The sequence below is a fragment of the Leptosomus discolor genome, chromosome 14, assembly GCF_034619465.1.
Source record: "Leptosomus discolor isolate bLepDis1 chromosome 14, bLepDis1.hap2, whole genome shotgun sequence".
NCBI classification, from domain to species: Eukaryota; Metazoa; Chordata; class Aves; order Leptosomiformes; family Leptosomidae; genus Leptosomus; species Leptosomus discolor.
The window spans coordinates 9172963-9195922 of record NC_141404.1 but is presented as its reverse complement, the minus strand read 5'-3'; the positions used below and the strand labels follow the sequence as shown (position 1 = coordinate 9195922).

Below are 22960 nucleotides of genomic sequence, written 5' to 3'. Positions count from 1 at the left end.
CCCATGTAAACTTTTACTAGGCTACAACACCCTATGGCAGGGAAATCTGCCTTTGACAAGATGTTGTGTGAAGAACAACCTCCTTTTATTTTTTTCTGAACATGCCCATGGCTAGTTTCATATGATACCCCCTTGGGTTTGCAGCAGAAGAGAAAATAAACCAATTCTTCTCCTTACCACACATGATCTTACAGACATCTGCCCTGTTCTCATTCATGTTCTGTGATGGATGGAGACGGGGCATATTCTTACACTGCATTCAGGAGGTGGAGCCGTCTTCCTTTCAGAGGAGCACAAGGATTCGAATTTCAAGAATTTAACAAAAATGCCTACAATGACACTTCGCTGACTAGCACGCCTGCTTCTCGGGAAGGTTTGGTGTGTTTAAGGCCCTGCGTTAGGAATGGCGTCAAAGTACACTTCTGACTTTGTTCCTTTGAAGTCAGAAGTCAGGCAGCCAGTACAGCTGGAATCCAACATGACCAGGTCAGAAGATCAGTGTCTCCATGTGGACGGCAAATTTCCTTGTGAGTTCATGTCATACGTTTTGGCATGAAAAAAAAAAAAAAAAAAAAAAGAGAGGAAAAAGTCCTTCCCACATAAATATTTGGATTTATGAAATGCCACCAGGTGGTGCTCCATCTTAAGTCTTTCATTCTTTTCCTCACATTTTCCTTGCAACTCTGCAAGTCAGGTGGCAGTCGAGCCCCCTCGCAGTGGTACCTGTCCCTTTCTGCTCTCCGTCCCCTGAGAGGACACGTCTGCCACAACCTCAGATTAGAGACTTGTGTGCTGTGAATCTGCAGCCTGGACAGGATGCTGCGCCAGCGGCCACTGGTGAAGGCCTGCAGTTTGCTGGGCTGCCACTTAGAGAAAGGCAAGAGTTGAGGCCCTGGCTGTTGTCTACGCAGGGAGACCGAACGACCCCCATTGCACCAGGCGTAGCTGCAAAGGTTGGACCAGCAGGCACAGTACGAATGGGACAATTGCTCCGCGTTCCACTGGGCTGCACCGGGCAAAGAGGGCTGGCGCCCATGTTGCCTGGGGGAACATGGGTGCTCTAGTAAATGAGACTGGACTTCTCCAGCCGCGGGGCTGTCCTGCGGGGAGTCCTTCGGCTGTCATGGCCACAGCCCACCAGCGCTGGAGCTCTCAGACGAGACACTGGTTTCTCCCCGTGCTCATGCACTACCCGTTTTCTTCTCTTCCCGCTCTTGCTCTGGGCCTTTTGGTAGACCCTCACCCCCCACGGACACCCTTCCTGCTCCGCTGAGCCCCACACCCTGCTCTGCTCTGCTCTGCTCTGCTCTGCTCTGCTCTGCTCTGCTCTGCTCTGCTCTGCTCTGCTCTGCTCTGCTCTGCTCTGCCCTGCCCTCCCCTCCCCTCCCCTCCCCTCCCCTCCCCTCCCCTCCCCTCCCCTCCCCTCCCCTCCCCTCCCCCCGGACAGCCCGCCCGACCCGCTCCCGCCCTGTCCCTTTAAATCCGCCCGCCCCGCCCCCGTCCCTCCCTCCCCCGGCGCGTGACGCCATCGCGCGCGCCGCGCCGCTTCCCGCCCGCGCTGCGTTGATAACGCGCGACGGGCCTAGAGCGGCGGTTACGGCGGGCGCCGAGGATGTGAGTGGGTCTGGGGCGGGTGAGGGGGCCGCGGGGGATCGGCGTCCATCCGGCCCGGCCGTGGCGCGGAGCGGTTCCGCCGCCGCGCGGGTGTGCCGAGGGGAGCGCACTGGAGCTGCCGAGGAGGAGATGTCGGGGCGAGGGTCAGGGATGGGGCCTCGGAGCCGCGGCCTACCGCGGCCGGGGGCAGGGAGGGAGGGAGACCGGGCCGGGAAGGGGCCGGGCGGGGTCGGACCGGGGCCTGGAGGGGAGCCGGGGCCGGGGGTCTCGGCGCTGTCCGCGGCCGGGGCGGCGGGAGGAACGCTATGCGGTTCCGAGGGCGGGTGGGCCGGCGGCGCCGGGCCTGGCGGAGGTGGCGGGCGGCGCGGGCCCCGGGGTGCGGGTTCTGCTCTGAACCGACTCTGTGCTTGGTCTTGTGCTTTTCTTTCCCTGTTTCTCAGCCCGCGCCTTGGCTTCGCCCATAGTATGGCAACACGTACGGTGCGGTCAGCAGCGACAAGCCCTCGGTCCGCCCGGTGCCGTAACGTACCCCATGGCGTGCGAACCGGGACGCGGAGCTGGCTGCCCCTGCGCTCCTCCGGCCCTGCTCGCTGTAGTTAGCCTGGGCGAGCGGCCGTAACTTTGCAAAGAACTGCCGAGCGTTGAGCCCTCACCTCACCCGAGGAAATCTATTTCCCATTTTGCAAATGAGGATCTGAAACAAACTGCTGTTAAAGGACTTGCCTGCAGTCGTGCAGGAAGTCCGGGGGAGAGCTGAGTTTGCTTCCTTTGCTACAGAATTGCAGCTCTCTCAAAGTGCAAATCAACTCTTTAAAGCAGAGAGGTGTGTCTGTGGAGTGAACGTTTGGCCTGTGTAGGTTGCTCTTAGACTTTCTAGTTTGGGGTGGGTGCTGCAAAAGCATTGGCTTGTTAGGGGTCAAGAGGTGTTTTGGTTGTAGGAAAGAAGCATCATGTGGCTTACGGATGCATTGTTACACACCCTTGTGTGAAGACGATCGTTTTATTATCTCCGCATCTTCCAGTGAGTGTCTGAATGCCTGCAGGTGATAGTGCCCACAGCTCATGTCTCTTAGGCTGAGGCTTCTGCCTGAAATAAACTGGGCAAATGGTATTCCTGAGAAAGGTACATAGATGGAGGAAAAAACACTGGTTATTTTGGAGGCTGCTTAAATGCCGCATGAACCATCGTGTGGAAGCCTGCTGCAGGTGTGAGCATCGTGTGGCTGACTTACCTAGTGCCTGTCCTGAGGAGCAGTACGGGAGTAGCAGCTGTTTAACTGAGCATTACCTGCTGCTCCAGCAGCAGGCTGGGTAGCAGCAAAGCATGTGCTGGTCTTCATCTGGGCTCCCTCTCTTCCCCCCTTCCAGCAGGGGCAGAAACAGAGCCAGCTGTCAGGCTGGGCTGGCAGCACTGGCGCTGTGGTAGCCCACCGGTGCAAGAGGAGTTGGTGTGTACGAAGAGAGAACACAAACCTGACTATTCAGGAGAAGAAAGGCAGAAAAGGAAAATGCAAAGTTTTTTGGTCTTGTGAGTCCAGAAAGTTGTCTGTTCTGCTCTTCCAAGTGAGTCAGCTGGGCTCAGGCAGTGGTGGCCATTTTTGAACTTCAGCCCCCTCACACTTCGCACTAGAGCTGGTTGGAAGTGCCGTAAAGCCGGGTGACGTACCCGGGGCTGCTTTTCTAATCACCTTGGCAGCTCCTGTGAAGCAGCCCAGGGACTGCCTCCTTACCGCCGCTGGCGTTGGAGAAGATGCCTTCTCTCCCTGCAAGCCCTGCCAGGGGCACGTTTGTGTTGTGGTTTCTGTTCTCTGTGCAAAAAGCCACGGGTGTTCCTTGACTTCTGGATCTGCAGAGAGCTGGGTTTGGGAATGTTCTGTTGAGTTGCTTTTTGGAGGTGTTGTGTTAGGGAAACCTGGGAAGCGGAAAATCAGGAAAGGGAGTTTAGCTGTTTAGAAGTGATCTCTTCCCAAACGGAAGTTTAATTGCAGTTTAGAGAATAAAGTAATTCCTTAGCAGAATCTGACACCAGACACGTAGAAGTAACAAGACTGTTGGATGCAGTGAGCTGGAGAGTTTTTTCTTGTTAATTAATTTTGCCTGTGATGCATGTGGAGATAGAGATGTTTTTCAACATGGTGCAGGACTCTGAATACTCGGCGCCACTCCAGATGAGCCGGGCAGTTCAGACGTGCTTGTGCCCACTCTTGCATTTCCCGAGTGCTTCATTCATAGGTAGATAATGTGTGTTGCACCGGATCAAACCTGCCCTGCGCTTTTAGTGGTTGTGAAAACATACCTTGGTGGCAGCTTTGTAATGCAGGCCTCAGATAGTTGGTGTGGAAGGGTCAAAATGCAACAACGGGTGTAGACATCGCAGAATATGTGGCGGATGCAGCCCCCTCGTGGGAAACATCTGGAATTCAACTAATGCCCAGTATTTCGGTGTTAAACAGTGGGGTGTTCAATTTGTCTCCTTTGGGATCTAGAGTAAAGAGGGAGCTGATTTGGGCTAGGTGAGATCAGAATCCCGTTTAGACTTTCTGCTGAGAAGTTAAAGTGGGGTCTGCTGTTGCAGCAGTGCAGCAAACTGGGCCCTTTACTCTGGTCTTTCCAAGGCTGACAGAGCTTTGGAAGCAGCTTGTGGAGGCTGGAAGCAGCCATAATTCAGTGGGGGTTGTTCTCCACAATGCTCTCTTATCCACAAATCTATGCTACGTGGCACAAATTTGCTTTGGAGAAAACCAGCGCTTACTCCTCTGGAGACAAGGCTGTTGAAAAGAAGTGTGAGCTGCATGTACATCTTGCAGGGAAGATGGATGTCCTCTGTCTGCCCGTTTTTTGGTTGGCTGATGAAGGTCCTTTGTACTTCTGTGAATGTCAGGATGAGAGCTTCAGACACGGGTGCGGGCTTTTACGTGAGGCACGCGGTGTCCGTGTGATCCGGCACAGGGGCTGGCCGTTAGCGGCCGTGTGACGGTGGGTGTCACTGAAGTACTCCACAGGGGTCAGTCGATGCCGAGTGTGCTGCCATTGTTGCAAAACAGGTTTGTTTTTTTATGCCTGTCTGTTAATTTCTTGTTTCTAAACCCTTTTATCTTGTCACTAGGCTGTTCTTTGGAGTTTATTGCACTCGATTAGGGATCGGTTCTCAGAATCGAGGAGTTAGAAGTGAGATTTGAGATAAGTGAGGCCCATTTGGTGCTGCTTTGGACGCCTCCGAAGGGGAGATGGAGTTATCAGGATTGAAAAAGAAGAGTTTGCTAGGACTCAAAGAAAATAATAAAAAATCCAACACTAGGTAATCATTCTGTCCGAATTTTATAGGCTTAACAAAACTGGGGATGTCATAGGGTGCTAGGGCTCTCCCAGTGAGGGTGAGGAATTGGAAATGTACCTCTTCCTGCGTGAATTTCTGTATGTGAGCTGTCTGCCTCAAAGCTGCTCTGTAATGTAAAATGTTTTCCTTTTTCTAAAAAGTCCAAACTTGCCTAATGCTTTAACTCTGCAGTTGTGGTGATACTGAGTTACATTTGAAGTTCAATGTTTTGTGTTGCTGTTCTGTTCTTTGTTTGGGTGTGGGGTTTTTGTTGTTTATGTTTTTCTGTATTAAACAATGCTTTCTGCAATTTATTCTTGAAGGGCTCCCTCACCAACTAAGCGCAAGGATAGGTCTGAAGAGAAATCGAAGGACCGGTCCAAGGATAAAGCAGCCACTAAGGAATCGGGTGAAAAGGATCGTGGTCGAGACAAGACTCGCAAAAGACGCAGTGCTTCCAGTGGGAGCAGCAGTACCAGGTGGGTGCTTTTACAGGGAGGAACAAATTAAGGTGTTTTCAGAAACCACCAGCTTGGTTTCTGGTACGTTCTGTTCCCTGTGTCACGGACTTGTTGCAAGTTTGTGTTGTGGTAGTCACAGTGCAATTTTGTCTGAATCAAGGAGTGTTATTTTTTTCTTGGTATGAATTTCCTTTAGCTGCCTAGTGAGCTATGGAGCATCAGTTTTTATTGTTCTAACTCACAGTCCCTCTTTCTGTAATTATCAGAGATTTTTCAACCATTCTTCTGGGTACTCCATTCATTTTTATCCCCTCCTCCCCCAACAGATCCCGTTCCAGCTCAACTTCTAGTTCAGGGTCCAGTTCGAGCACTGGTTCTAGCAGTGGCTCGAGCTCCTCTTCTGCCTCAAGCCGTTCTGGGAGCTCCAGCACCTCACGCAGTTCCAGTTCCAGCAGCTCCTCTGGATCTCCAAGTCCATCTCGACGGAGACATGACAACAGGAGACGCTCCCGCTCCAAGTAAGTTTTATTTATCTTCTAGGAATTACCAGAAGGTAAGATAATTTACGTGTAGAATACCAGATTGTGATCAGAATAGGTTGTTTTCTGAGAACTGTCTGCTTTCTCCGTAACTTAGAGATATGAATTCTGGCAGAGCAGGTGCTCTGCTTTTCCTTACAGTCAAAACGTGTGCCCTGGGGGAAAAGAGATTAGAAACCTCGTTTTAAAGAGTGATTTTAAATATTATGTTTTGTAGAGGCAGTTTTAATAAATGTTTACCAATAGTAAGGGACTGGGCACTGGATGAGAGTAAAGCTCTTTGGTTTCTGTAAATTACAGCCAAGACTAACAGAAAAGTCAGGGCTGAAAATGGGATGTATGTGTATCCATGTGTATATGGGTATTCTTGCATATAAAACACTAAAATGGGATTGAGGGCAAAGGAAGCATTTTCCTGTAAGGGTCGGAATCAAACTGTGTTAACATCCTTATCGTTTTTCCTTGGGATAACTGTAGGTGAGGTGCTGAAGGCTGATAAAATCCACTGAAGTATTATGAGCCAGTGCAGGCTTTTTTAGAGTATCATTCCATTTATGGACAGTAAGGTTAGGAAGAAGCCTTAATATGAATTTTCTGCATACTGAATTTTTTACAGATTAAAATTATGTTCTGGATTATTTTTTCTAAACTACACGGAAATTGTGATATGCAGCTACTTAAATATTTTTTTTAACCATGAGATGCCTGGACCTCTAGTGAACAGAAGATACAGAAACACAAATCATTGGCTCCATTAATTTGCCAGGTTATGGCATGCTTTGGTGTTTGTGTCCTCATTTTGCCTTTTGAATTGTTGAGGCAAATAATGTTTTTTGTTTTAACAACAGGGAAATTCTCTTTCTCTGGCCAACAGGTTTACAGAGGTGATTGCTAAATTTCATGTTTGTTACCCTAGTGGCAACAAAGTTGAAAACTCACAAAAAAGGCTCTCAAATTCCCCAAGTCTCTAAAGCAAAAGCAGACAAGGCAAATGCAAGTCCTGAGGTGTTTCTAAGTGGAACACCCTCACCACCACCCCAGCACTTCCTAACCTGTAACTTCTTAAGGAAAAAGATGCCCTCCCAAGCAAAATAGTACTTTTTAATCATGCGGTAATGACTGGCTGCTTGGTTTTGTCTCGTATGTTCCCTGAAAACCGTGAACGTTTTCTGTTGTCAAAATCAGGTCCAAGCCACCCAAGAGAGATGAAAAGGAGCGGAAGAGGCGGAGCCCATCTCCCAGACCTACAAAAGTGCACGTGGGAAGGCTCACTAGAAACGTGACCAAGGTAATGGCATACCTGCTGCCCTGGAAAGGCAAGCCTGCGCCTTTCAGTCGGGACGTGTCAAAACCTCTTTGCTAGAGTGCTGCCAAGGTGTTGCTGTTGAAAGTTCTTGCTTTGTGTCCAGATTGATCAGTGAGGAAAATTTTGGTGTGATTTTACTGAGTCAAATAGAGCGTGGGCTCTTGAGACTGTGTAGTGAGTAAGAGGTCTGTCTGCTTCATTGGTGTTCCAGACCTTGTGTCCTGCCTTACTAGGGTAGAGAATTGGGACAATAGCTGAAACTACAGTGGAGGCATCAAGGGTATCTGGAGGTTCTTGATAAAGGATCTGAAGAGAGCTGGGCTGGCTTATGTTGTCTGTGCTAGAATGTATTTTAAAGGTCTTCAGAAGTAAAAGGTTTAGGGTGTTGAAAAAATAATGTGTTTTTTAAAAAATATGTACAGTTGTACCTTCAGAGTTTTCAGCTGAGGGCCTAAGTTCCTTTTTCAGGTCCTCAAGGTTTTTACACTAGTTGTGCTTTTGTAGCCAGCGTTGACATGCAGTGGTAATTCTGCTTGAGCTTAGGGTCTGGAACAGTCTGAGGAGGATCTGAATAGGCAGCAGTAGAGGACGCAGTGGTAATCCTTTCCGCGTCTGGCCAGTGAAAAACGTCTCTTCCTGATGGCGGCACCGATTTAAACCTAATCTAGTGGTGTGGATTTACTGCTCTGTGCCAGCCAGACCTGGTCAGTAAGTGGTCTCTGTCCTTAATACTTTGCTCTTTCTCTGCAGGATCACATCATGGAGATTTTTTCCACTTATGGAAAGATTAAAATGATTGACATGCCAGTTGACAGGCTAAATCCACACCTCTCTAAAGGTTACGCTTATGTGGAGTTTGAGAACCCAGATGACGCTGAGAAAGCCCTGAAACACATGGATGGAGGTAGGTATCAAATGCTGTAAGGAGGCTGGGTGCTTTTAAAAATCTGTGGAGCAGAGGAATTTGATCTGTAAATGAGTTGGAAACTGTTGGGGAACTGATCTGAAATACTGTCTGTTTTCGACTCAAATGGCTTTGGCTTTTGTGTGGTTCAGGACAGATCCAAAACATCGCAAAGCTATTAAAACGGAGTTTTTTTCAAAACAAAGAGCGATAAAATTATTTATGTTTCTGTGAAGATCTTTCCTGGTTAACATCTTAACTGCGATTTGATGGGATGTTAGATTAAGAAGTCTAGTGTGTATGTGGCCTTTGTCAAAATCCTCCCGGGCAGGTGGTGGACATAGCACTGTAGGCTAATTCACGCTTCAGTTGCTTGTGACAAAGCTGTGAGTTGCATTAATGTTATGTGTAGATGTTAGTATTGGAAAATACTTACTTCTTCCTGTTTCTGTGATTCCCTTAAAAGGCCAGATTGACGGTCAGGAGATCACTGCCACTGCTGTGCTGGCACCGCGACCGAGGCCGCCTCCCAGACGCTTTAGCCCACCCAGGAGGATGCTGCCACCACCACCCATGTGGCGCAGGTCACCTCCTCGCATGAGGAGAAGGTGAGAGCTGTGACCATTTCTGTTTCCTTCTCAGTGTAACAACAGGTTATCACTGAAAGACTCAACATGGGGACAATTTAATCCTATTGGACTTGGCTTTCCCCTCCAAATGAGAGTAACACCTTTGGGGCATCAGCTGAACCTGGATCGTAACTCTTAACTCCTTAGCGCCAGGGTGACCCGCTCTGATCCCTTTTGCATAAATGCTTCGAGGTGAGAATGGACTCCTGGCTGGCAGAAGGCTTTGGGCAGCCCATTCCAGCCACTTGCTTTTCTGAAGCCCTTGCGCCTGCCTCCCTGATTTCTCTGAACGGGTCTGTGGCGAAAAGCAGTCCTTCCATACCAGGGGAGTGGAGTATGCTGACCCCAAGATGTCACCTGTGGTGTGACTTGGGGCGGTCCGAACATGCTCAGATAGTAGGTCTTCCGGAGTCTTCCTCAGCAGCCAGATGGGCTGCTCTGTCTTGGAGATGTGCTTAAACTCTTGTCACTAGTGAAAGTAGCTCCTGTTTGAGCCGCTTGATTGCTGAAGAGCTTGCAAACTATGGGTTTAAAGAGAGAGCTAGTTAATGTGGCACAAGATCCACTGTCTGTTGGTCCTCCTTTAAACATGCCTTTTGCTGAGGTCTGGTGAATGCTACACCTGGTGTTCCCTCCTCATGGTTTTCTTCCCTAGACTGAGTTTTGTTACTGTGTCAGGCTCCATTAATATTCTGTGCCTGGACCCTTGGTGTCATACTGATGGCCATGCAGGTTGGTGGTAGTACTGAAGGGCTTGAAGCTATTTCTTTCGAGTTAGACTTCCTCTGAGAAGCGCCCCTGTGGTTTGAAAGCGCTTGTAAAAATCCTTTCCCTGAATATCACTGTGCTTCAGGAGTCAAAGCTGACCTTTTGGTGAAGGAGAATCTGGTGTAGAATGAATGTGAGCTTGTTTTGCTTGAGGAGGAAGACCAGAGTCTTGTCTGTTCTTTGGCTGTTGAACATTCCTTCACCTTCCTGAAGCAGAGGGAGGGTAGCCAGAATACTCCTGCTGTGTAGTCAACATTTGAATTGCCCTTTTCCTCTCTAGAGCTGGCTGCATTTCACTGGAGCTTTTTTACTGTGGTGTATGAGGGTTTTTTGGAGGGGGACAGGAAGTGCTTATTTCAGAGTCGGTAGAGGAGCTGACACGCTACTGGAACCTGTTGCCCTGGTCTCCTAATGAAAGCTTTCTTCTTCACTGTCAGGTCCCGGTCTCCAAGGCGCAGATCCCCCGTTCGCCGGCGATCAAGATCCAGATCTCCTGGACGAAGGCGCCATCGCAGCCGCTCCAGCTCAAACTCCTCACGATAAAGCAAAAAGACTGGACAGCTTTTTATTTTTTAACTTAAATCCCATCAGACTAAATATTGTACCTTTTTTTATAATGGGTCTGGGTGAGGAGGAGTAAGAGAGAGAGAGAGAGATAATCCTGGCAGTGAAGGCAACCTAAGAGGAGAGCAACTGTTTCTGGCTAGTAGATAGCCTTTGCTGTGGGGCTTCTAGTTTCCTGGCATTGAATTGAAATTATTTAAAAATGGCTTTGATTTTAAAGGCTGCAACAGCATCTTTTCCAGGTAAAGGGAAGGAAAGATGTTACAGCCTCTCTTTCTCAAGTTAGCAGGCTGCTGCTTGGTGATTTCTAAATGCTTAGCACGTTGTACAGATGAGCATGTAAATCTTGAGCTGTTTCAGAAACTCTGTATGGTAAGACAGGGAGACTTTTCACTTGATCTCTGGGTGCCAGCACAGGATTTTTCAGAGCAGCTGGAGTCCAGATCTGCCTGAGACTTAAATACCAAGTTGTCGCTTTATTCCAATTCCCAAACAGATCATTAGTTTCTGCAAAGTAAGCTCTTTCTGCAGATTAAGCTCTTTTGCCATGCATATAACAGGTGATCACCACAGAAACAACAGTCCAGCCCACTGAACATGATGCTTTAGAAAAGAAGCTGGAAATCTTGAGAACTGGTTTGTAGCTGCCCCCTGTAAGTGATTTCTTTCACCTTTTCTTGAAGGGTTTTGGTAAGAACTCCCTACACAACCCCCCAGTGAAACGGCGTGAGCACTTCTACATATCTCAAATTAGCAACTGAGCGTTGACCCCCTGGAAGCTGTGAGGCAGAGAGGCAGGCTGGAGGCCGCAATGCTGGCTGGATTAGCTGGGGTTCGCGTAGGGAAAGGCAGAGAATTTACCCCCTGTTGTACAGTCAATACTATAAAGATTTTTTTTGTTTTGTTTTGTATCACTTTGTAGCCTTTTGGGCCCTGTTGTGTTTGTACTTGTGTAGGATGAGCGATACCGAATAAAGCAGTAGGGTTGAGAACAGCCGGCCTGCCTCGCTCCCTTCTCCGGCCCCACGTCCGGCGCGCACCGGGGAGCCGGCCGTCCTTCACCCGGGAGCTGGCGGTAACGCCGCCGCGGCCCTTCCCGCGGGGGCAGGCCCGCGCCCGGGGCACCTGTCTCCTTAAGACCGGCGCGGGCGGCGCTTTTTCCCGGCGTCAGGCAGGCGGGCGCCGCGGGTTGGCTGCCGCTGAGGGCGGGCGGGCGGGCGGAAGCGGGGCGCTGCCCGCCTCCCTGGGCGCCATGGCGGCCGCGCTGGAGCGAGCCTTGCGGGAGGCGGCGGCGGCGCTGGAGCGGGGCGGGGAGGGCGCGGCGGCGGCGGCGGCGCTGGGCGCGGTGCGGGCGGCGGCGGCGCGGAGCCCGGCCGCCCTCGGGGAGCGGGAGCGGGCGCTCCTCGGCGCCGTCTTGCGGAGCTTGGCCCGGGCGCCCCGCGCGGCGTGGCCCGAGGGCGTGCGGCGGAGCTGCTTCCTGCAGGGCCCGCCCGGCCTCGCCCTCTGCGTCCTGCTGGAAGCCCTCGCCTCCTCGGGGTCAGTCCGGCTCGGGTGGCGGGGGGGGGGGCGGGCCCGGCTGGGGCTGCGGGCCCTGCTACCCGGTGGGAGGCGGGCAGAGGCGGGCGTCGCCCGGCGCGGTGGGCTGGAGAGCTGACAGGGGCTGGTCCTCCGCAAGGTTCGTCGCGAAGCCCGAAAGGAGGGTGCCTGAGGGTGCCCCGGCCGTGGCATAACGGGGGCGTAAATGTGCAGGTGGACAGAGCCGAACGTGAGCGGGGGAGGCCTTGCTCTGCCCTCGGGCCCCTCGTTTCAAAACCCACCTCCCGCGGAGGTCACCACGCTGGCTTCAGTTACGCTTGTTGGACGTCCTGAAGTGTCAGGAGCTGAGGAAACCGTAGAGATACAAAAAGATTAAAATCGCTTTGGTTTTGCTTAGAATTCCATGCGATTGAGCAGCAGTGTTGTAGTGGTGAGACCACAACAGAAAAATGACAGCATTCACAGTTTTTTTCTATCGGTTAAAAGGGGCAGGGACTGATTCTAGTTACTTTCTCCCAGGCCTAGCTTCCATCCAAGGGAGGTCATCGAGGTCCTGGAGCATTTCCTGCAGGAGGGCCGGATTTCAGCTCTGATGTGGGAGGTCTGTCAGCAGCAGGCACAGGCTGGCTCACCCGAGCTGCAAGAGGACCTGCTCAACAAGATTGTGTGTTTGCCTGACCACGTGAGCAATAAACTCCAGGGGAAACATCCGGCAGTCTTCTTCCCACACAACTACTTTCCTCTCTTGGGTGGTGCAGTTATCCAGGTGCTGCAGCAGATCTCCGACTCCCTGAGAGGTGAGGTTGCAGGTGTGAGGCTGTGCTGTAGAGACGGTTCTTCTGAAGAAGTGCTTTGCACATGGACCTCCTTGGCTGGTGCTTGAAATACAGATACCGGATATTTCAGAGCCTCACGTTCATCCTTCAGGCTGAAGTTCGTTGTGCTTAAAAGCACAAAATACCACAAGTGAGGAAGATGGACGAGGGTTTTTTAAAATGCTGCTGAAAGCTGCAGTCCTACGAGGGGTTAAACAGCCTCTTCTGTTGCCAAAGCTTGTGATCACTTGGTTTGTGCTGAAGGAATTGTAGGGAAGATTTAAAGGGCACTGAATGAACCAGTGGCTTTGTTACCATTGTGTTGAAGTGGGACTCAGCTACTTTAATCTTCTGACTCCTGCTCTGTAAATAATACTGGGTGCTGCTTTGTGCCTGAAGGCAGGTGGTGGAGGGAGGAAGAGGTGATGCTTGAAGAGAAAAAGTTAATCTGTGTTCTCGGGCTTCAGTACCTGTAGAAGTGCAGGCACCTCTTTCTGACGGTTGGTTGGAGGGTGCTGGTGATGTTAAGCTTGTGTCTGTTTTATCCCAGGTGGCTTGGATTGCTCAATCTCTTTTGTTTCTCATGTCCTGGGGAAGGTGTGCGTTCATGGAAGACAAAGTGAGTGTTTTGCTGCACTCTTTTGGGGAGGGGGAAGGTCTGTTTTACTGTATTAGTACAGAAGAATGACTGACGATGATCAGCAGAGGGAGTGGGAGAGGGAGGCTGACCAATTAATACTGTGGATGTTTGTGAGTTGGACTGTACAGGCTGCTCTCTGCTTGCTGAGCTCAACTACATATCTGATAGATGCTGATGCTTTTCTGTCAGCTCATGTGAATGTGATCTGTTCCCCTCTCAAAAATTGATGAGGTTATTGGGTCATCCTGCCATTTGGGGCATAACTGTTTAATGATCTTCTAGTGCTTTTCCTCCAGTGGTCTGAAAGTGCCTGAAAATACCAGCATAAATCACTGCCCATAGGTAATAACCCTGTGACTTGAGTAGCCTCCTGGCTGGCTTTGCTTAGGGCTTTGCAGCCACTGAATGCAGAACTAGCTAACAGGGCTGGGGAAGAGGAGGAAAGATTTTCTGGCTCTTTACTGTGTTGAGGAATACTTGCAAGTTCCTTAGGCTGCTTGTGTTAGTTCTTACCACAGGAGCAATTTACCTGCAAACTGTACATGTATTTCTTCAGCTTGTAAGGGTCTTGACATTTGCAGGCTGACCTTGAGTACCACTGCACCAGCTCTGTCTATCTGGTGTATTTACCTGTTTTCTTTTCTACTTCAGAGGAAATTCTGAGCGTTTTGGTACCCCGCCTAACGGATCTCACCAAGTCAGACTGCATCTGGCAAAGAATATGCTGGCGATTGGTTGAATGTGTGCCAGACCGCTGGATGGAAGCAGTGATCCTTGGTTTTGTGCAGAGAGCACCTGGGTAAGAACTCTGCTTTCCTCCCTGATTCAGAGCAAAGGCTGGATTTTTTTCACAAATAATTGCACGATGAGTTTCTGAAAGATGCTGATATGTGTCTCTCTGTGTAGGCAATTTCCTACAGTGCCATTTCTTGGGAGACTCTAAGGGTAAAGCAGTTGATTATTCCCTCTCGGGTAGCAACCTGCACTACTTCTTAAAGATCTGCATCCTGACATGCCGCGAAAAAACAAGTGAAAACGTTCTTTGCAATTACTGACTCACTCTTAAAGTTTAGAGGTGTTTTAGAGACGTTGTTACAAATAGCTGCTCACAGGATTTCCTCTGATTAGTAGCAGCATGATTATGAAATGAAATCAAATTACGTGGATTCCTAATGTTTTGCTATTGACCTGTCTTGCTAGGGCAGATGTCTTGTCCAGATTGCTGGGGAACCTGGTTGTGAAAAACAAGAAAGCTCAGTTTGTCGTGACACAGAAGGTGCTGCTCTTGCAGTATGGCCATACGGTAAGGACTCAGGGCTGAACAGCAGTGCAGCGACACCCATTTTTCCCAAGTGCAAATGTGTGCTTTAGCTGAGCTCCGGGTCTTCTTGAGTAAGGTTTAACACTTCATTCTGAAATCAGCCCTCGGGCCCTCCACGTGTACCTGAGCTGTGCGTGTACATCCCCTCAGCTGAGCGTAATGAAGAGGGAGTGGTGAATGCTCACTTTGAAATCCTGGGGTTCGTGTGCTGTCACAGGGTTGATGGTATTTAGCAGACTTAACTGTACTTTTTTCTGGAACCAAACAGTTATGTGCACGTAATTTCAGTGTTCTGAGGAGCTGGAGACCGCTAGTTAATTTAGAATCTGAAGGAAGAGACTGAGGAAGCCATGACCCGCCCTCAGGGATAAGCATTGGATTGAAGAGATGAAACAAGGATTGTTGGGGGGTTTTTTCCTGTGCACCTAAGTTTTGTCACAAGGTGTTAGGAAGTGTTCTGTGGCTGGTGATGTTGTGAGGGATGTTCCCTAGACTTTCTGTGTTCCATGTTTGCTTGGGACTGTGCTGATGTGGTTTTGATGGTAAAAATACTGTGCTGTATTGCTGTCCTGGTTTCCCATGGGCTTCATCAGCAACTGCATGTATGTGTGGTTGTTTTTTTAAATTTGCTTACTTTTCTGTCCTCGAGTGTTGTCAACCTATACCTTGGAATTAAAAGTTTAATGTAGTAAAGATACACACTTGTCAGTGCTGAATGACAGCTTTATGCCCAGTTAAAGCAAGACTCGTGCTTTTCATTGCAGACTGCAGTGCTGCAGAACCTCCTTGGCTACCTGTCCCTGGATGGCCTTCGGCGTGCCTTATTGATCAAAGTAAGGTTAAGTAGCATTGTTGGTGAGGTATCTGATGGAAAAAGTTCAGTGTGAGGGTCTGTGGGGTGCACAGTTTTGGTACTTCTCTAGGACACTTTTGTTACTGTTCATGAGAGTGAGGGAAGCCCTTCCATATCACAAGTGAATTGTGATACACAAATCGAAGACTTTCTGCACTGCTGGCATTAGGTTTTCATATTTAATTGGTAAATTGTCTTCCAAGTAGCGAAACTATTGAGGCTTGGATTCTGACAGATGTCCTGTGTCCTCCATCCTTCTCGGCTTCCGGTTTGTGTGGCTGGGCAGATGGCAGCAAGTGATGAAGTTGGTTGAGAGCTGTCTGTGTGCCAAGTGGTTGATGCTTTAGAATCTCTCATCTGCGATCTCCTCCGTGGGGATGCAGATATTTTCTCTCTCCAAGTCAGCAGTGTGATGGAACTTCTAGGAAATTTGTATCTCTGGAAATCTCGACCATTTTGTCAAATTTTTTTTTCCATTGTCTGCACATTCTAAAGTTATCTGCAAGTATTGACAGCTGTATAAGATTGCCTGAAAACATAGAAAACCGTATAATATCCTATTGGGTTTTGACAATATCGCTTTGCATATAATATTTATTTATGAGAAATAAACACATCACTTTAAAATAAAAAAAACCATTATATTTAACAATATATTAAATGAATTTGGTGTGGAGTTCTCAGCTGGTCAAACACAGCACGTGTTGGGCCCAGAAATACCAAGTTATCTCCGTTTGTAGGGAGTGTGAAGTTCACTGGGAAGCATGAAGACCAAAGGGCCATCAGAATACACAGTTTGCTGTCTGAAAGCGCATTTCAAAAACATGCTTACTCCTGTGTAGAAAAGATCCATTTCAAACCAACTTGAGTTCTCTGCTTCAGGTGCTGCAAGAACTGTTGGAGACCTGGGGCAGCAGCAGTGCTGTAAAACACTCTCCACCTGAGCAGCAGCAGTATATTAGCAAGGCCATCCTTATCTGCCTCTCCCACCTGAAGGAGCCTGAAATCGAGAGCTGCAGACAAGGTGAGGCAGTGGGAGAAGCAGGGGCTAGATTTGTTTAACAGAAGGTCTAACTGTGAGTAGAAAAAGACCTTGTTTTGACCTATGGATAAACGGAATTGTCCCATCTTCATCTTGGCCAATGGGGTAGCCTGCTGGAATCCTCTTTTTTCTTTAGCACTGATACAGAATGATTGCGAGTGCCTAGCTTTGAATTACAAAATTGGACAACTAAGGTTCTGACCTGAGCAGTGGTTTAGGAACCCTTGGCTTTTGTCATGGAAAACAAGGGTTGACTCTGGGGACTGGTTAGAGGGATGGGATGATTTGCAATATATAGGCTTGCTGTTGGAGCATGAGTAAGTCTCCAGAGGGGACAGGAGAAAATACTCAGGATCAAAAGCTGTTTGATTGGTCTCTTACTGTCCATGTGTATTTCTCCATATCATTCTGCTCCCCTCAGTGGGAGGAAAGTAGGGATAGTGAGTGACCAGCAAGGACCTCGTATTCTGTATTCATACAGTATGTAGCACATTGGGGTCCTTGTCTAAAGTTTCTGTTGCAATAAAAGGAATTTCTGTCCGATGTCTAGAGTTACTTCTCTGTGTGTATGGCGTTCGGGGGTGGAGAAGGTTGACTTACAAGACCTGTTCATCTGCTTCATTATAGAATTAATTCTTCTTTAGGTGAATAAGTGACCTGTTAGTAAATAACAGTACTGTAGTTTTATAATGTGTTTTTTATCTGACAACTGTTGAAAAGATAGGCTTTTCTGAGCTGAAGCAGGCCATTCTAACAGCAGTAAGCCTGCCTGGTAAAGCTGGCAACCATCATTCTCTGTGGGCTGCGAAATACTGGTGTTTCAACTTATTTAGGTGCTGAGGGAAATTTCTCTCTCCATGATTATTGTACTGGTCAGAATTTGTAGCTTCATCAAAACATGACTTTTTGCTCAAGTAGTTTTGAAGCACCCTAAAAACAAACTAAAGATTGACTTGACTTACCACCCTCTTGTTTCAGTGAAAACCGAAATACTCCAAACTTAGAATATATTGTAATGTTTTGTTGACTTTGTACCCCATGAAAAAGCATGGTTTGATTACATTGGTGCTGATTACATTGGTGCTGAAGGGCAGTACTGCCATTGCGGAAATACAAGTCGCATTTACGTGGGCCCTTCCTCTCTTTCTACCCATTATTGGGTGGCAAGTGGCTAAAGATGCCTTCTCAGGGAACTGGCATAAAGATGGATGTTTGTTTCTGTCATTGTTTCATGCACTGTGTGGTTTTTTTTTTCAGAGCTTCTCACAAGCATGATGGAGGGTGTGAAATGCCACTTGGACAGCAATCTGCCGCAAATACGGCGTCTGGGAATGATTGTGGCAGAGAGTATTAGTTTGAAAATAAACACTGATGGGCCTGTCCTGAAGTTTCAGGTGAAGGTTTTAATGAAATTTATGCCTGATGTGCAGGGCTTAGAGGAAATAAAAGCTTTAAACCAGATGATCCAGGGCGTTATAGCAAGTTCTAACAATTATTAGCTGGAAATAAGGAGAGGCAGCAAGGCTTTCGAAAAGAGAGGTACAAAACCCAATTGTGTAGAAAACAGCCAGGTGCCTGAGTGACCTAAAGAGTCTAATCTGATGGCAGAGTTCAGGGTAAACTGATGATAATAAAGGACTGTGAGAGGATTATTGTATTGTGTGAAGGAATCGGAGTCTGACCCATGGAAGTTGAGAGGAAACTTCAAACCTAAACCGATGGTGGACATTCAGTCACTGCTGCGGTGGGAAGACCTGCTCTGAGTGGAGATTTTCAAGACTGACACGGGGATATATGCTCTGCTATTTCCAGTAGGGTTTATAAGAGTTATGTGATTAAATCGCATCAAATCTTTAAAAGCCTGCATCACCCCTCATGCCACATTGCCGTTTATTAGATGTTTTAACGACTGTAAATAACATTGAGGCAAGGTCTGATCAGGTACTACTGTTAAATACGTGTAGAGACAAAGATTCCATAGGGCACAGATCGCCGTACAGCATAAGTACGTTACTGCTGGCAGCGCTGTGATTGAAACAATGGGACTTGTGTGGGTTCATCTGCTCATGATTCAGTCTTCATTTGCACACAGTAGAAGGGTCAAATGTTAAATGCTGAGCATATTTGCAATCAAATAGTGCCGTAACAGTTACTCTCAATGTCTAGTATGAAGAAGATGATGAAGCAAGAGAATTGAAGTCCCTTCTGGTGCAGACTTCACCATTCTATGTTGTCCCCAGCCTTCTAGATGATGAGTAAGATATTGCTGCTGTTCATCTCCATGCTATCGTTTTTACTCTTCTCCATACTTTTTTTGAGTTGCACACTAGAACTGTATACAGTATTCAAGGTGTCTTCCATCTTCTTAAGAGTTTTAATGCACCTTATTCTTACAATGCAGTGTAGTTATGTTAGATTCGTAATTCAGAGGTAGTGTGTATTAAAATTGCTTGTTTGATATCTGCACATGGTGAAACCTTGCTGCAGTTTCTAGGGGTCTTGCATGCCACTGGGTAGGATCAAACGGGCCTTTCTGTTCTCGTCTGGGAAGCCTGGCACTCGGGCCGTATGCCCCCAGCCCATTCATCAGTAACAAAAATGTAGGCTGGCTGTCTAAAGACTGGTCCTTTGATGCTCTTAACTTCCTTGAGGCTCTTTGAAGCACTTCGTTTTATCAGCAGATGAATGAAGCACTTCATGTTGTTAGCAAATGAAGCTGTCCAGCACTCCAGTGAGATATAGGTTTAATGCTCCCATTTTAGGGGCATAGACGGCATTTGAGAAGCACGGAGATGAAAGGACTCACCAAAGTCCACAGAAATAGGTACTGAGATAGAAAAAAAATTTCCCTTATTTGTCCTACCAGCAGTGGCTAAAGATGTTTCTTCCCCATTTGTTCTGTTTCATTCATAGTTTTAAATACGGTGCAGGCCGGCGTGATCCGGTTATCACAGATGAGTCTTTCCATAGCAGTCTTAGGTACAGTTAGTGCAGGAGGAACACAGCAAATTATCTAACTTAATTTTTGTCATCCATTGCTCTTCTCTTAAGAGATTCTGCTTCTCTTTTCCCCTCACCCCATTCTCCTTTTCAGGGCTTTGTTTCTTGTGTAAGCCAGCTGGGTGGGAGACTGCAGCAGAAATAGTTACTGCCATTCTGTGCAGGCCGCAAGGACTGATGGCGTGGGTAGTTGCTTGCTTGTGAATAAGGACTGTTACTTCATTGGTTTTAATGCTTCTCGTTGCTCGCTGCAGGAATGAGAAAGCAGATGCTGCACTGCCATTGGTGTGGGAAGGTAACAAGAACTCAGGTACAGCAGCCCCCGTGATGCCAGATGAGGAGTCAGATGCTGAGCTTGACAGGTGTGGGGCAAGAAACGGGTAGGAAATGGAAAATAATGGCAGATGCGGGGAGAATGGAGCTATCACTAATTGCATTCCTTGGCAAATCTTGTGCGTTCTGGCCTTGTTCAGCTGAGTGGCACGCAGCAGAGTAGGACTTTGTATAGGAAATTGCACGCAATTATGTTAGTCCGTAGTTTGAGCAAAGCTTGCGTGTGTACAGCCATAGTATGTACTCCATTTTTCCTGGAATTATGAATATATCTACCCATTTTGATAGTGGACCTGCCTTATTCTGTCACTTTACCAATCTATAAAGAAATCTCAAGAATCAGCTTCTATTCTCTGGGTCACCTGACTCCTTCCTGCACTTGGCAGGAGATGCAGTTCCGGATCTGGTCACAAAACTGCTCGTTTGCTGAGCTTCAGAGTAATTTCTAGAACTTCCTAAGGAACCGTTTCAGGCTAGGCTTCAGCAGTGTGCTGGATGATGCAAGAGGGATAGTGATACAACAACGTACCTGCTGGTTCTTTTGTGTGGATAGCTGTGGAAAGGAAGACTGTCTGTATCCCGTAGACTTAACTCCTGCCTTTATTTCTTTTGCAGTGATGATGACCTCATCCCTTATGACATGTCAGAGGATAAAGAACTAAAGACTGAGGCTCCTGTGTATATCCGAGAGTGTATTGAAGGTAGGAGATTTTGGGCTGAGTCTTTGTCTGTTTCTTACTGTTTGGGGAAGTGGTCTCTGTGTGGGTTTAATTTTTTTTCTGAGCTAATTTGAAAAAGCTGTAGGATTTTGGTAGTCTGAGCTCAAGTGTTGAACTGTAACTTCTGAGTAATTTCAATTTAGTTCCTAATGCTGGTCATGCGCTGGATCAGTGATAGCTGCCTATGACAAGACAAACTATTGGCAGAAGAAAGCTGGGGGTATGTACCCAAGCAGAGCCGTTCTGTTAATAGCTTTTGTTTGTCTTCTGATTACCTTCAGTCCTGATAGGATCTGAAGATGTGGACAAATGGGAAGCTACAGTCAAGGCTCTTGAGAGCTTGGTTCGAAAGAATCCAGCAGCAACAAGAGAGGTAAAGTAGTATGAGCTGTAGTACAGGATTATCCTGTTGCCCTTGTGAGGAGACTAAACATGCCAACAGAGCAGCAGGCCAGGCTAACGTATACTGGATTTAAAGCTTTCAACTTGGGAAGGGAAATAGAAGGAAATAGTTGCTTTGAAGATGATGCTGCAGAGCACCAAGGAACAAAGAAGCAGGCAAAGGTGCTGGCAACAGTATGGCATTTAGCAGCTCCAGGCTGAAAAGTAAATGCTTTGTAACTGGAGCTTGCCAGTAACATGATGAAGCTCCATGCTTTGTGCTGGACAGAAAAAACATTAGAAATGCAGTTTACAGGACAGCCATGAATTCCGCAGACCAGTTTATTTTAATTTTGGATTTAATTGATTTTGAATTGAAATTAAATTTAATTGTTGTTCCCCAACAAAAAGGGGTATAAAATCAAATGGACTTTCCCTATTTGTTTGTACCAGCATGATGCCTTCCAGAAGGAGTAGTTGGATTGTACTGGTCAAGATGAAAAGCTCAGGTGAGAGGAACCTGGGACAAGGCCACCAGTGTGATGAGTGCTCACCACCACTTGTTCGTGAATGCTTGAAAGTGGCAGAGACACAGGCCTCTGCCAGCTGAGAAGGGGAAGGAGTGTAGTCTGGTACACAATGCGTTGTTTGCTGCTGCCCATCAGACTCTTCCTGAGCTGGGTGGGCTTTGGGTGTGGTACTGTCCCCTTTAACCTGTCAGTTACAGTGACAAGTCCTCCTATATCATGATGCCACCACTTACCAAAAAGCCAGAGTGAATGTGGACAGAGAAACTGGCATAGGGGTTTGTTCAGTGTCTTGAGAAATCCGTCTGAATGGCATTTAGCTTAATGTGTTTTCTCTCCCTCCTAAGTGATGAACATGTTGCCTATAATCCATACTCTCACTGTCTTTGCTTAAACATTAGAAATGGTGTGTAAATTCTGTGAGGAAAAAAAAACACCTGCAGGAATTTGATTCCTTTTTTCATATTTTGAGCAGGTTAGTGTGGAGCTGGCAAAAATACTGTTGCATCTGGAGGAGAAGACCTGTGTTGAAGGCTTTGTGGAGCTCCGTCAGAGAGCTCAAGTAGCTGTTTTAACCACAGATCCCATACCTGTGAGTCCCTCTTACTGCTTTCCTTTTTCCAACTGAGGTATGAGCAAAAATTTAAGCAGCTGAAGTCTTGCTAGCTTGATAAAGAGGCTGTAAGAGTGTGCTAGAATAGCTAGTTCGTGTCTGACAGCATTTGTGCAGAGATGGGCTATGTACTGAAGAACCTGCAATGGGTGACTGAAACAACAGGAAAGAGAAAATGCTGTCAGAGCTGTAATGGACTGGAGGAGCTGTTTGGAGGCTGTCAGTCTGAGTATGCCTGACAAGGCAAATTAGATAAGGGGTTGTTCCACCAAAGGGGAGGTGGTTTCACAGAGAGGGAAGCTGAGGCACAAAGGGCTTCTCTAGAAGAAGACTTGACTGGTGGTTGTAATTGTAGAGTCACAAAATGGTTTGGGTTGGAAAGGACCTTTAACGATCATCGAGGTCCAACCCCCTGCCATGGGCAGGGACACCTTCCACTAGACCAGGTTGCTCCAAGCCCCACCCAGCCTGGCCTTGAACACTGCTAGGGAGGGGGCAACCACAGCTTCTCTGGCCAGTGTCTCACCACCCTTAGAATAAAGAATTTCTTCCTTACATCCAATCTAGATCTACCCTCTGTCAGTTTAAAACCTTTACCCCTCATCCTATCAGTACAGGCCCTGGTAAAAAGTCTCTCTCCATCTTTCTTGTAAGCCCCCTTTAAGTATTGAAAGGCCACCGTAAAGCCTCTGAAGTGCCAAAGCTGCCACAGCAGCTGTTTGGGTACCTCTGCGTAGGTGGGACAGAAGAATGGCAAAGTCCCATTTGTCTTTACTTCCTTTGGGAGAATGTAGAAATGGAAGTGTCTGGATTTCCCATATTGGCACAGCATGTCTCTTCCCTTCTCTTGGAGGTTTGTTGTTAACTAACAGGAAACAGGACCTCTCCTGAAATGGAGTGCTTTTAGAGTTAATGGGAAGTCTGTTTCCAGCCTGGGTTTGTGTTCATTGTGCCTTGATTTTTCTGTACAGGTAGCAAAGTACTTGACCTCCCAGTTCTACTCTCTAAACTACAGTCTTCGTCAGCGCATGGACATTCTCGATGTAAGTGCTTTTCTTTCCACTTCCCACTTTCCTTGT

The 22960-nt window shown here is 47.7% G+C and overlaps 2 protein-coding genes across 3 annotated transcripts in view; both read left to right on the top strand.

Annotated features, from left to right (window-relative positions):
* The first annotated feature begins 2676 nt into the window (after positions 1 to 2676).
* On the top strand, positions 2677 to 11095 carry LOC147414489 (RNA-binding protein with serine-rich domain 1). Of its 2 annotated transcripts, none has more exons than XM_086472942.1 (7): positions 2677 to 2693; positions 5254 to 5409; positions 5718 to 5909; positions 7116 to 7218; positions 7987 to 8140; positions 8607 to 8748; positions 9975 to 11095. In XM_086472942.1, the coding sequence occupies exons 1-7, from the start codon at positions 2677 to 2679 to the stop codon at positions 10078 to 10080; spliced, it is 870 nt and encodes a 289-aa protein (XP_086329068.1). In that variant the 3' UTR covers positions 10081 to 11095. The 2 variants fall into 2 exon arrangements, with proteins under 2 accessions (XP_086329068.1, XP_086329067.1); XM_086472941.1 differs by lacking the exon at positions 2677 to 2693 and adding an exon at positions 4735 to 4912.
* A 258-nt stretch (positions 11096 to 11353) lies between these two features.
* LOC147414488 (telomere length regulation protein TEL2 homolog) overlaps positions 11354 to 22960 on the top strand; it is a 13407-nt gene continuing 1800 nt past the window's right edge. The window contains exons 1-14 of the mRNA XM_086472829.1: positions 11354 to 11637; positions 12157 to 12434; positions 13003 to 13071; positions 13744 to 13891; positions 14293 to 14395; positions 15178 to 15246; positions 16149 to 16290; positions 17566 to 17702; positions 18475 to 18563; positions 19563 to 19670; positions 20257 to 20342; positions 20642 to 20733; positions 21744 to 21860; positions 22853 to 22924. Of these exons, the coding sequence (XP_086328955.1) occupies positions 11354 to 11637; positions 12157 to 12434; positions 13003 to 13071; positions 13744 to 13891; positions 14293 to 14395; positions 15178 to 15246; positions 16149 to 16290; positions 17566 to 17702; positions 18475 to 18563; positions 19563 to 19670; positions 20257 to 20342; positions 20642 to 20733; positions 21744 to 21860; positions 22853 to 22924 (1794 nt within the window). The remainder of the gene's footprint in view (positions 11638 to 12156; positions 12435 to 13002; positions 13072 to 13743; positions 13892 to 14292; positions 14396 to 15177; positions 15247 to 16148; positions 16291 to 17565; positions 17703 to 18474; positions 18564 to 19562; positions 19671 to 20256; positions 20343 to 20641; positions 20734 to 21743; positions 21861 to 22852; positions 22925 to 22960) is intronic.

Excerpts from the sequence above, each read along its gene's own strand:
- LOC147414489 (XM_086472941.1), top strand. The coding sequence starts at position 4,842 with ATGGAGTTATCAGGATTGAAAAAGAAGAGTTTGCTAGGACTCAAAGAA. Across the intron at positions 5,410-5,717 it reads AGTGGGAGCAGCAGTACCAG|ATCCCGTTCCAGCTCAACTT; the intron begins GTGGGTGCTTTT and ends CTCCCCCAACAG. Across the intron at positions 8,749-9,974 it reads CCTCCTCGCATGAGGAGAAG|GTCCCGGTCTCCAAGGCGCA; the intron begins GTGAGAGCTGTG and ends CTTCACTGTCAG.